The 13075-nt window shown below is 46.1% G+C and overlaps 4 protein-coding genes and 1 non-coding gene across 5 annotated transcripts; all 5 read left to right on the top strand.

Moving 5' to 3' along the window:
• Window positions 1–452: 452 nt before the first annotated feature.
• On the top strand, window positions 453–1307 carry F4813DRAFT_382881 (synaptobrevin; the record flags this gene model as incomplete). Its single annotated transcript, XM_049245865.1, has 3 exons — window positions 453–545; window positions 997–1228; window positions 1282–1307. The coding sequence occupies 3 exons, from the start codon at window positions 453–455 to the stop codon at window positions 1305–1307; spliced, it is 351 nt and encodes a 116-aa protein (XP_049096080.1).
• Window positions 1308–5147: 3840 nt separating this feature from the next.
• Window positions 5148–8706, top strand: F4813DRAFT_372396 (Aspartate/glutamate/uridylate kinase). Its single transcript, XM_049244696.1, has 3 exons — window positions 5148–5285; window positions 5417–8185; window positions 8245–8706. Exons 2-3 carry the CDS (start codon window positions 5554–5556, stop codon window positions 8301–8303), a joined length of 2691 nt encoding a protein of 896 aa, XP_049096079.1. The 5' UTR covers window positions 5148–5285; window positions 5417–5553; the 3' UTR covers window positions 8304–8706.
• Window positions 8707–8805: 99 nt separating this feature from the next.
• On the top strand, window positions 8806–10477 carry F4813DRAFT_372395 (aspartate-semialdehyde dehydrogenase). Its single transcript, XM_049244695.1, has 4 exons — window positions 8806–9023; window positions 9092–9346; window positions 9413–10147; window positions 10218–10477. The coding sequence occupies exons 1-4, from the start codon at window positions 8993–8995 to the stop codon at window positions 10283–10285; spliced, it is 1089 nt and encodes a 362-aa protein (XP_049096078.1). The 5' UTR covers window positions 8806–8992; the 3' UTR covers window positions 10286–10477.
• A 399-nt stretch (window positions 10478–10876) lies between these two features.
• Window positions 10877–10967, top strand: F4813DRAFT_t128. The gene has a single exon. It is a non-coding gene; the product is annotated as a tRNA-Pro (tRNA).
• A 1171-nt stretch (window positions 10968–12138) lies between these two features.
• On the top strand, window positions 12139–12836 carry F4813DRAFT_393056 (uncharacterized protein; the record flags this gene model as incomplete). The annotated part of the gene is made up of 2 exons (XM_049247365.1): window positions 12139–12420; window positions 12528–12836. 2 exons carry the CDS (start codon window positions 12139–12141, stop codon window positions 12834–12836), a joined length of 591 nt encoding a protein of 196 aa, XP_049096077.1.
• Between the last annotated feature and the right edge of the window lie 239 nt (window positions 12837–13075).

The following is a 13075-nucleotide window of genomic DNA, read 5'->3' as shown; positions in this document are numbered from 1 at the left end:
CTGGATACTTAGATAACTATTAGTTTAGTAAACTAACTACCTGTTACCTCTAACCTAAGCTATCACATGACTGTGATTTGTCGCCTTTGCCGGGGTGATTGATGGGGTGATGTTAGCGCGCCCCTTAGGTACGAGCTTAGTGTATGAGGTACTAATTGAAGTACCATTGTACCAAAAACTTCCAGCACTCCCAGACAACCAAGCGTCTCGGATACAACTTTAGCCTTTCGCAACCTTCCCAACTTCTAACTTCCGGCCTCCCTCCAACCTCTCTTTGCTTTTCCCATTCCCAACTTCCTTTACCACACCCATACCATCAAACCAATACCAACTCTCATCATCCGCGACAAAAATACTATCCGTATTGCATTTATACCGGTGCCGCTTTCGACCAACATTCGCTTGCTTATTGACAAACCCAACCCGACCGTGTTTTATCACCACTCGCCAAAATGTCGAACGAAGCTCCCTATGATCCTTACATCCCCAGCGGCCAGGCCGCACCTCAACAGGGCGGCAACAATCGAACGCAGGCGTTACAAGCTGTAAGTTTATTTCGTCGACTAATTTTAATTTTCGATGCCTCTGCTCCCGGACCACGAGATATCGATAGCCAATATAGAGGACCAATTGCGACAAGAGAATGCTACGAGAACAGCTCCTTTTATGCCCAACGATATCCATCTTAACCATCACAACTCTACGGAATAATCAATCCCAATGCTTTGAAAAAAAAATATTATTCTAGCGATGGGTGGTCAGGAAATCAAAAAGGGATGCGCACACGCGTAAAGTTGATGACGGAAGATTTGAGGCCAAGGATCCCTTCTCAACGCTACATCACGGACTAGGGTATCGCGACAGGCTTCCAGCATATTCACCCAATTTTTGCGACATCGCAAGCAGTGCAATCCGAAATGTCTTAGAATCCAGGAGCAGAATGCGATTTATAAATAGCCAAAAGTACCTAATTTAAGCTAACAATTAGTTTCACAGCAAATCGACGACACCGTCGGTGTCATGCGAGAGAACATCAACAAGGTCTCCCAACGTGGCGAACGTCTCGATGCCCTGCAAGATAAGACCGACAACCTAGCCGTCTCCGCCCAGGGCTTCCGCCGCGGCGCCAACAGAGTCCGCAAGCAGATGTGGTGGAAGGACATGAAGATGAGGATGTGCCTGATTGCCGGTATCATCATCCTAATTCTAGTTATCGTCATCCCTTCCGGTAAGTTACGACTCGGCCATTTAGGGATAATCCCATTCTAATTTATTCTATAGTCCTCGCAAGTCAGGGCAAGGTCTAATTTAATTACACTGTACATCACTGGGTACATCAGGTGCTGATCGACTTGATGGCATGAATGGACGGGTTAAATCTCGCAGGCTACGAGCAGCAGTAGACGCACATTGGCGACACCGTACATGAAAAAATCTTCGGAATCGCTAGCACAGAGAGGAGTTTGTCTTTGATTTGGCCGGTCTTTCTTTGGCTTGCAAACGTAACGAATTCGGAACGCTTAGGATACCGTCGACGCCCTAACCACACCCTTAGGGACGGAGCGGCGGACGAATCAAACTTGTATGTATGATGGCGAGGCGTTTTTCGACTAATTTAAGATATCTTACGACCCCCTTAAGATCGATGATTATTGGCGTATAAACTAATTACTCTTTCTTGGTCTTAATCCTGTTGCGAATGTGTTCTTGGCCTCCTCTATGAGTAGTGAATTATGGTAGCCGCATAGATATGAAATGAATAGCTTCAAGACTTTGATTATCGCTATATGAAATTCGAAGGTATAAACGCCGAAATCATTTTAAAGTTTCTAGGTTAGGACGGCGGTAACAATTGTACGTATCATGCATGGCGTTGGAAACGAGCAGGTGGTTTGCCTTGTCCTGTAGTCCATATTGCCGGAATGAATAGCTTTTGAAATTAAATCTTTTAGGATACCTATAAAATCTAATTTGCGTAAGCGATAGATTGTCTGAGGGGTCTTTCATCAACACTTGCCGGAACTTCGATTATGCTTCATATGGTGTTATAGAGGAAGAGCACAGTTGTAATTTTCCAGTCCATCCTAGAAATAAGACCAATCGTACCCAGTTTATGAGATCGCGGAATACACTAGGTAAATTTCTAAATGAATGCTGTGGTTATTCTAGCTGTTGAATAGTTATTGAGATATCCATGAATACCTAGTATGCGATATAAAGAAATATGAGCACCTTGATCCAGCCAACCTTTTCATAATGTCAACTATAGCCTGTTTGGTCTTAGATTCAAAACAATTTAACTCAAAGGAATATTTCCAAAATATTGGTGAAGGGTGCTAAGTACCTAGGCGAATGAAGTATGTGAAGATGAAAGATGACGTCAGGGGTAACTATGGAACGTCTCGATTAATAGGAGCTTGCCTTTTTTGTAAGATCGGTCTAGTAGGCATATGAAAGGGGATATTGGGGTTGGCACATATATTGTCTTAGACTCAGGTGTGGATACATATATTGCTATCGGCAAGCCTGAAAACTGTATCATGATATCACTTCAAAGCAATTAATATTATGGCTGTCTCGTTACGAAGTGAAATACTGAGTGCCTAGATGGGTAATTGTAAGAGCAACCTACTTGTTCATATATGTCTTGATTAGTGAGATAAACTATCTATAGGAGCTCGGTCTTCTATCACAATCCTCCATCACATCACGTTGCTCTTTCCTACGTATCTTAAGATCACAGGACAGACTGGATCGTGATGATAAAACAGTATCGTGGGAATCATGAAAGTGAGCTTCGCTAAGTCTAAGTCGTTTATATTTACAACAAGAAAAATGTCAATGCAAGCGTAATTCCGTACCTAGGAACTAAGAGACATGTAGCGCAAAATAGAATCCTCGGACTCTACAATGGGCAGGTTTTTGCCATCTTATTTATGGTAGCCATTGCTTCGCCATGGATCGATACTGACTTTTATACACACTCTTTAGGTCACTATAGAGAGTAAATGGGTGTGATGAAAAGGGATGTGAGTTGCGACCTAGGTATATGGTGCTGTACGCGTCGGAAGCGTCCCTGATCCGTCTGCTCTGAAGGTATATCGTTCCTCTAACGCCAACTTTAAGTATGTTGCAAATAAGCATGAAGGTCTAGTGACGTTCATAATTCTGCAAGGCGGTCAAAATTGAGTGTTTCCATGTGCGAAGTATTTGCTATTTACCGTATGATATTCAATGTAGATCTGACTTGAAGAGGTGGTGAGACATGGAGTAGGTACAAAGCGACTTGGTGCTAGGGTGGATTGCGGTGCGATAGCTGGATAGTCAATAGTCGTATTGAAATTTCGGTTGATACCTTTATTTTTTAATAGACTACGCTTCTAAAAGAAAAATAGGAATCTTATCAAGAGCAAGAGTGTATAATCCCTGAACGATGGCAAGGGAATATTCTGGTCAGCCTTATCCCTCCGGCGGAGCTGCGACCGTATATCTCAGCATTAGTCACTAATGATTAAATACCTTCATATTTCAGACAAGGCGTTCCGTGTCTTAAACTGGGTGGCGATTAACCAGCGGGGATCGAAGGATAGGCGTCCTGGTTGCCGCAGTGTCCAGCAACTGGCTCCTTCAGCCTATCTGTTTAAGCATTAGTGATGCACCGGATAGGTAGGTAGGTTAGGTAGGTAGTTAAGGTAGAGAGCGATCCGGCACAGTCTTCATAGAATCTATGCAACGCAATGCTGTTGAGTTTTCAGCAGGGTCGCCATAGAAGTATTCTCAAGTCCTAGTAGCAATGGTAAAAAATGGTAAAAAATGGTAAATCCACGAGGTATAAGGATCAGGGGTAATAGTTCCGGCTAACTATGCAAAGCCTTCTTTCTAAGTTCGGCAGCTGAAAGTGGCCTGTCTTAGACATACCTGATACTTAATGACATCGGCAAATAAACAGACGTGTCTCGACGTATAGAGGACGAAAGGATGTGGTTTGATTGAGGTCCTTGGAATAGCAACGCAACATGAGGTCTTATGATCAGTGAAATTTGAACCTGGCTCCGGATGCACACGGTAATAGCCAAATTCCCGACAATGCAGCTTTTGGAGAATGTCGGAGACAGAAACTTCACGCCAGTATGTCGCTAGAATGTTTGACTGTATATCACAGTAGCCGGGACTCGGTCTTCCCTAACATTCAGCATCAAGTAGTACAGAGGTGAATACAGAGATGCCCTTTCGGTATTCGTTACGCCGGGGAGACCAATCCGACTGCATGAGCACCGCCTCTCGTTTAAAGCCGGCAGGTGATAGAATACAATACATGCCGTCTTAAGCGCCAGTACGACTTTTATGAACGCGGCGGGATTTTTGCGTGGACTCCAAATCGATGTTCGAGCACGTTGGTCAGTCTGATAGCTACAGCACACAGCCTCGACCACGACGACGACGAGCATGAGGTGTGTGTGTATGTGTCACCGGGTTACTAGACTAGGAATCATTTAGCTGAGTGCTTTTTGGATAACGCACCGATCGATATTGAATGGATCGAGCTCCTAGCTTACCCGGCATCTCGGCCACGGGTGGTTATCTTGAAGGTCAAGTGGTCATGCAGAATAAGGGACTGACTTGTCGAGGTTACTCTAGGTTTTATGATAGGAATCATTTTACTTAATTGGATGTTCGTTATTCTTGGCTGTGTAAGGTACGGTAGTGAAGCTTTTGGATCTGCTGCAGCTCGAAGCTTGGAGGCCTGAGAAAATGCGACCAAGGGTGGTGATGGTGTGTTGATGCGACAATCATAGGGTCCAGCTAAAGAGGATGTTACTACATACATGTAGGTATATTATATATTTGAAGTTGTAGATGTTTCTTATTTCTTGCATGTTGTACCGCAAATGGCAACTACCTAGGTACGTACATACATACCTCTAAATGCCTAGGTATGTTAGGTACATAAGTACTTTTGACTCTTCTAATCGAATGCCCATTGCCCATTTATGTACCTAATGTATTGTATGTGGGGTTCGTGTACTTGGCGTATTTAGTGTACAAGTATGTCTACCTACTAGCAAGGGCCTGGCTTTAGTGCTTCTCCAAGTTTCAATTGGCCGACTGCGGTTTTCGGCGTCGTAAGAAGTCCAAGAATTTTTCGATTTTTTTTTTCCCTTGGTCACGGTACAAAGTTCTCCAAGGATATCAGTATCACGGCCACTTTATCTGCCCCTCTTCATAATATTCTAACAATGTGAACTTGAAAATCTTACACATAGCAACTTTTAATTTTCTTCTAGGTTAGTCAATTCAAGTAATTAAACTTCAGTAGTTCAATTGGTTCGCCTATTACGTCCTGTATTTCTCTCCAGCGTTGTGTTCGTCTACCATCTTCTGTATATAAACTGACTCACTTCGTCGTTTAATTTAGTTCCTCTCCCTTCGAAGCTTTTTCAAAGCTTCGTTGCCGACAGCTTGATCCCCGTCGTGATACCACGGCTGTATAGGCCGTGGAAGTGCCAATTGGACTTCAGGACTTAGTCGTTCACTTTTTCGACTCTTGACAATATGATGTCGGTACGCGCTTTGCGAGCAGCCGTGAGGGCTGGCTCTCGTCGTGTCTCTCCCCGAGCCACTCTTCTGACTCCTGCAGTCGCCACAAGCCTCTCCCTGCGAACATCACAAGCTGCTTATTCTTCCGCCCGATCGAACGACTCGACTACGCGTGCCGCCGTTATACAGGTGCTTAACAACGTCGGATCTAAGCGCGAGGTCAAGCAATACCTTTCCCATTTCTCCTCCGTCTCCTCTCAGCAATTCGCTGTGATCAAGGTCGGAGGTGCTATCTTGACCGACTATCTGGATGAACTCTGTTCATCGCTGGCCTTCTTATACCATGTCGGACTTTTCCCTATCATCGTCCATGGTGCTGGCCCCCAGCTCAACAAGCTCCTCGAGGATGCAGGTGTCGAACCCCAGTTTGAGGAGGGAATTCGTATTACCGACGGCAAGACCTTGGGGATTGCGAGACGACTTTTCCTAGCGGAAAACCTGAAGCTCGTTCAGCGTCTAGAAGAGATGGGCGTCCGCGCTCGACCCATCACTTCGAGCGTCTTCACCGCTGATTATCTCAACAAGGATAAATGGAAGTTCGTTGGAAAAATCACCGAAGTTAACAAGGAGCCTATTCAAACTGCTATAGAAAACGGCTATCTACCTATCCTTACTTCCATGGCAGAGACGAGGGAGGGTCAGGTGCTGAATGTCAATGCCGATGTCGCAGCGGGAGAGCTAGCTCGCGAACTCGAACCGCTCAAGGTTGTCTATCTTAGCGAGAAGGGTGGGTTGTTTGACGGTAACGTGCAGAAGATCTCTGCCATCAATCTCGATGAGGAATACGACCACATCATGTCACAGCCCTGGTGCAAGTTTGGAACCCGATTAAAGATACGCGAGATTAAGGAACTTCTAGAAACTCTTCCGCGTTCGTCTAGCGTCGCTATCATACATCCTGCAGACCTGCAGAAGGAGCTGTTCACAGATTCCGGGGCCGGCACTCTAATTCGCCGAGGGGATAAGTTGATGACTGCAGAGAGCGTTGCAGACTTTAGCGATCTTGAAAAGTTAAAGGATGTGCTTGTTCGGGATCGCGAAGTCCGTGATGCTAGGGCCACGGTGGATCGTTACTTAGAGTTTTTGAGCGGACGGAAATTCAAGGCTTATTTTGACGAACCCATGAAGGCTCTTGCGGTTGTCCTTGACCCTGCTCTAGACCAATCATATTCGACCTTGGCCACTTTGACGATAACTAAGTCCGGCTGGTTGACAAACGTCGCTGACAACCTCTTTGCTGCTATTAAAAAGGAGTACCCTAGCTTAGTCTGGACTGTCAAGGCCGATGATGAAAATCTTACGTGGTTCTTCGACAAGGCCGACGGAAGCATTGTCAGAGGCAACGATGTCATGTTCTGGTACGGCATCGAGCCTGGAGAGGAATTAAACAAGCTCATGAGAGAATTCACCCTCCACGGCCGAGCAATGCTTGGCGATTCCAACCTAGAGTCGAGGCTCCACCGGGCAGCCCAGATTGCCTCCGAGAATCTACGAGCACACTTTGCGTCCGGCTCCGTGGCTAACCAGGCCCGAGGCTATTCTACGCTTGCCCGTCGTTCTGTTTTAGGAGCTACATCAATGGGTGCCTTCTCCCGCGGATCGCGCAGAGGCTTTGCAACAGAGACTAACCCTAATCCACCATACGGCAAGAAGCATGCATCGAATACGCAACCCTCTAGGGTCGCGCTGATTGGCGCTCGAGGCTACACTGGTCAGAATCTGATTAGTCTTATCAACACGCATCCTAATTTCGAGCTTCGTCACGTGTCATCACGAGAATTGGCAGGACAAAAGCTAGAAGGTTATACAAAAAAAGAAATTATTTATGAGAACCTGAGCTTCGACGAAGTGTACGAAATGGAGAAGAAAGGCAAAATAGACGTGTGGGTGATGGCGTTACCGAACGGTGTTTGCAAGCCGTACGTTGACGCTATTGACAAGGCCAAGGAATCTTCTTCTTCTAGGGAAGACAACAGCATAATTGTCGACCTCTCCGCTGATTATCGATTCGATAAATCGTGGGCCTATGGCCTTCCTGAGTTGGTTAAGCGATCCGAAATTGCTCAGGCCACCCATATTTCGAACCCTGGTTGCTACGCTACAGCAGCCCAACTTGGTATTGCTCCCCTCGTGGAGTTTCTCGGCGGCCAGCCCACCGTCTTTGGAGTTTCTGGATATTCAGGGGCAGGCACGAAACCTTCTTCGAAAAACAACGTGGAGCTCCTAACCAACAACATCATTGCTTACAGCTTGACCGACCATGTTCACGAGAAGGAGATTAGCAGTCAGCTCGGTGTTGAGGTAGGGTTCATCCCACACGTCGCAGTGTGGTTTCAGGGCATCCACCACACAATTAACATTCCCTTAAATAAGACAATGACTTCACGAGATATCAGACAAATGTACCAAGATAGGTACGCGGGAGAGAAGCTGGTCAAAGTAGTAGGAGAGGCGCCATCAGTAAAGGCCATCAGCGGGAAGCACGGCGTTGAAATAGGCGGATTCGCGGTTCACAGTTCTGGGAAGCGAGCAGTCATCTGCGTGACGATCGATAATCTTCTCAAGGGAGCCGCAACACAATGTTTGCGTGAGTATTCCGACCTACCAAATCTTAGGATGATTAGAAGGTACTAACATGAATAATAGAAAATATGAACTTGGCTCGCGGGTATGCGGAGTTTGAAGGTATACCTCCAATGGAATAGAAGGGGTTTTTTTGCTGGAAGCGGGCTCTCGGGATTGAACGCTTGGCGATGTAAAACTTGTATATACTGAAGCCGTGCGAAGCGTTAAAAATGTTTATAACCGTGGTGCGAACCTAAATGATTAAGGGATGTTTCCCTAGTAGAATCGGTATGCTCTATCGTTGATGTTTCTAATTGGTGTTTATTGAGACTTGAAGTCTAAAATCAGATGATCAAGTCAGGAAACCCTTGAACTCGGCTTCTGTAAATAGCAAACGGCAGGGTCCGTTAGAAGACGCCGTTTGAAAGGCCTCGGAAAAAGAAAAGGGGGGCCAGACACCGAATAAACCAATTGCCTAACCGGGTACATTAGGTACCTACCTAGGTAGGTACATGTAGCTTAGCATGCTTAGCGTAGGTAGTGGAGTTCTAGACAAACCCCTGAAGGCGTGTTCCGATGGCGGATGGCGGGGTGTGTTGGCGGGGCAAACGGGGCAAATTTTTAGAACCAAAGCAGCCGATTCATTGCGACATGCGCTTCGGAATCCGTATAAATCTACTTATACACCATACACCATACACCTACCTATACACTTATACACCTATACACCTATACATAACAAATATACAAGGGTATGATAATATCTAACACTAGAATATCCAACACTAGAATTTGACCTTCACACTGGTTGATTAAACCACAGACGACAATGGCTTCCCAATTCCCTACTAAGAAATGCGGTAAGAACTCTTCCTCGACATCAATGGCAAAAAGGAGTCATATACTAAACTATGCTTGCTATGCGAAGGCGTGTTGGGCTGCACTGGTTCCGTGGGTCAGCGGTTCATCTTGCTCCTATCTCAACATCCACACTTCGTCCTCCATGCCGTGGGAGCGTCGTCTAGATCCGCCGGTAAGAAGTATAAGGATGCCGTACGATGGAAGCAGGCCTCTCCCATGGGTCCTGTGGGCGAGCTCGTCGTCCGCGAGTGCAAATCTAGCGAGTTTGCCGACTGTGACGTCGTTTTCAGCGGCCTAGACTCGGACGTCGCTGGTGAGATCGGTACGTTTACCTCAAACCATTACTTATCTTATAGTCCAATTGACTAATACGGGGTCACGTCCGCAGAGATGGAATTCCTTAAGGCGAACCTGGCCGTCTTCTCCAACGCGAAGAATTACCGTCGGGACCCCCTCGTACCTCTTGTCGTTCCTACTGTCAACCTGCCGCACCTCGGTCTGATCCCGCACCAGCGGAAACACCACGGCCTAGAGAAGGGGTTCCTGGTGTGCAATTCGAACTGCGCAGTCATCGGCCTAGTAATTCCGTTCGCAGCGCTGCAGGCGCGCTTCGGCCCCGTCGACACCGTCAGCGTTGTTACCATGCAAGCCGTCTCCGGCGCCGGCTACCCCGGCGTCAGCAGCATGGATATCATGGACAACGTGGTGCCGTTTATCTCTGGCGAAGAGGACAAGCTCGAAACCGAGGCGCGCAAAATCCTCGGCGGAATCAACGGCGACGCCACCGCCCTCGTCGAGCAGGAGGAGCTTCGCGTGTCTGCGGCCTGTAATCGCGTTCCGGTACTTGACGGACATACGGCCTGCGTCTCGCTGCGGTTCAAGAACAGGCCTGCGCCGAGCGCGGAGGATGTGCGTGCTGCCCTGAGAGAGTACGTCAGCGAGGCTGAGAAGATAGGGTGCCCGAGTGCCCCACGCCCGAGCATCCAGGTCTTCGATGAGCCAGACCGTCCGCAGCCGAGGCTCGATCGCGACTTGAGTCGCGGGTACACGGTTAGCGTGGGTCGTGTGCGCGAGGACGAGAGCGGCATCTTCGATATCAAGTTTGTCGCGCTGAGCCATAACAGTAAGCTTCCCCTTTTCAACATCCATCCCTTGGTATGCGGAGTAACAAGCGAAACTAACATATTTTACAGCTGTCATCGGAGCTGCAGGCTCTTCGATATTGAATGCGGAGGCGGCTGTACTGAAAGGTTTCATCTAGATGACGAGCGAGCTCCTTGCTAGCATCTACGGGCGTTTTCGGGCGGTTGGTTGGTTCATTTACATTGGGAAGATAAAAGGAGGTAAGCATCTATCCAGTCAGGCATCTGTAGATATGTAACTATTCAAAAAGAGACGGTCGATGTGGAACATGAAATTCAATCTATTATACATCTGAATTATAAATATTTGCTACTGTTCTATGAGGAGTAATGAATAAGACTTCGATCTAGATGTTGCGTTTACTCCCAATAGTTAACCACAATCTCAACTTTTGAAGCGCGTAACAAAAAGGCCCTAGGCTAGTGACTTACATAAATTATATCATTCCTCGGAGCTATTACTTGGTTTACCTACAAGAAAGGGATGTTGTAATAAATTTATCAGGTCATACTTTCGTCCGCGTACTAGTTGTAACCCCCTGGGAAATTCCGATTGGGTGTTGCCCAGTTGTTAAGGGGTAATGGGTAATGCGCTTGATGCCCCCTACCTGCTTAGGTCCGCGCGATTAAGTGGGGATTCAACTAAACAATATAATTGTTAAAAAGAGAGTTTATGACATGATTGGTCATCGTGCCCTAGCATGGTTCATGGTTTGGTGGTCTAGTGGTATGATTCTCGCTTAGGGTACACCCTATGCTGCAGCATGCGAGAGGTCCCGGGTTCAATCCCCGGCCAAACCCTTACATTTACTTTTTTACCATTTGCATGCGTAGACGTATTGTAATCGTATAATTAATTGCTGCCTTACTTATTCTTTTCCCTTTTTATCCCATTTGTGTTTGTGCCCGAAGTCATATCCTCATAAATGAATACCAGGCTTAGCTGACTCATATTAAGAGCCCCTATATAATTGAAGGTCTTTCTAGTTTACAATAAGGTAAATCTAATATATAGATGTATAGAATTGGGATACATAGGTATATATGAGAAGTATAAGAACACCAATTCATTACAGTATATTAGTAGGGAACTACGTAACTAGACTCTTGATTAAGGATTTTATCATATACCAAGAATAATTGCCTAAATCATAGCCTACGAGATTCAAATCTCCTAGGTTAGATGTCAACACGCCTCCTATTAATTCCCGGCGTAATTCATGTAAGTACGGGGAAATATTGATGTCCTGGTGAACAGATGATATGACGATTATAGGCTGAAACCGAGACACGGTCTTAGCAACAGCCCAAAGCTTTCACAGCTATAGAAAGCACGGTTGATGACCTTTGGAAATCGAAATATAACTCCGTCTTCAACTCTTATATTCTGCAGTCTTCGTAGCATATATCCGTGTACCCACCCATCTAACAATCGTATAGCGCTATCCTATAACTGATCAAATGTATAAGTTTCTAGACGAAAGGGTTCATAGGAATTCTATTAGATTGAACGATGGTTATATAAACTCAAGAATGGCCGAACTTTAATACACCAGCAGATATAGTGTTTATTCTAGGTCATAGCACATGTTGCTCGGTAGTCGCTAGAGGATGATGTTTATGCTGTCAAGTATTGAAACGACTTCGTTGTTTCGAAGGGAACCCTCTAAACCTAACCATGGAAGCTTGAACCGCACATACTTAAAGCAATACCATTTAATCTAGATATCTCATTTAGAATCCTAACAGTTGTTCAAGTCTTGTCGGTAATGCTGCCAAGCAAACTGTCATCTTGTCCCACCGTCTCGACTCATGAATGCGTGCACCTCAGGCATTCGTCATATACCAGTCCCGAGGGATACTAGGATTACTCACACCTATACCAGAGTACAAATACACAGCCATAGATCTCCCAAACACCACAATCGCCCCTCAAGACTAACCGCCCCGGCTTCTGTGTGAACAAACCGTGATGTCGATACACCCTGTTGTGTTCATACTCGTTTCTGCAGCTCTACTCTGTACCGGGAGCCTGTTCGCTTGCAGCGCGGGCACGTGGCGAGCCCAGTCGATGGATGAGCAGCGGTACGAGGTTGGTGCTATGGTGAGCAGATGCATCGCAGTGCTCAGTCTGTTGATTATGGTGCTCGCCTACGCGCAGCACGGAATCAACGTACCTCTCGCATTCTTCATATTTCTCATGGCACCTACGATAAGAACCCATCTTGGGAAACGTGCAGCGCAGGGTATACATGTAAGTCTATTCCTTTCATGTTGATGGCATACCTACCCCGTCCTAGATCCGTCGTATAATTCTAGTTACTATATCAACTCTATGAAACCCCTACTTACACAGTGCAGTTACAACAAACACCCCCGGTGCTTGGGCGGCAGCTCAACCAAGATATATCTAGTGGAAATACGTCTACCGAGAGCATACCCACTCGGGATGGATCGATCCGGGACACTTTTCCTGTCCAAAAAGCACAATCTCGGAATGCACTTTCGGACGACATACGTGCCCAAAATGGGCAAACGGAATCCAATGTCACTACACTCCGGTGCAAGGGTAAGAACAAGCGTGTCACTTTCGCGGACGCCGTAACGGACCTGGAACGGCTCCGGCAGCTCCGAAAAAAACAGACCTTGCTATTAGCTAAGGAACTCTAACACGCGAAGAGAAAGTGGCCGGTGGTGAGGCAAGATTTATATATTTCTTGAGAGATTACCCATGTATGGTAAGATATTATTTTTCATTTACCCCTGTGCTATTTATATTCAACATCCCTGTGTTTTATACATAAAAGAGGACAGGGTTATACTACTCATCTAGTATTATCTATATCTGGGTAAATACCTAAGTATGTCGTTAAAGATGTGTGGTGAACAAAAGAAAAATCATCATGGGT

The sequence above is a fragment of the Daldinia decipiens genome, assembly GCF_022478715.1.
Source record: "Daldinia decipiens strain CBS 113046 unplaced genomic scaffold F4813scaffold_40, whole genome shotgun sequence".
Taxonomy (NCBI): Eukaryota; Fungi; Ascomycota; class Sordariomycetes; order Xylariales; family Hypoxylaceae; genus Daldinia; species Daldinia decipiens.
The sequence above is the reverse complement of the archived record's forward strand: the minus strand, read 5'-3'. Positions and strand labels throughout refer to the sequence as shown.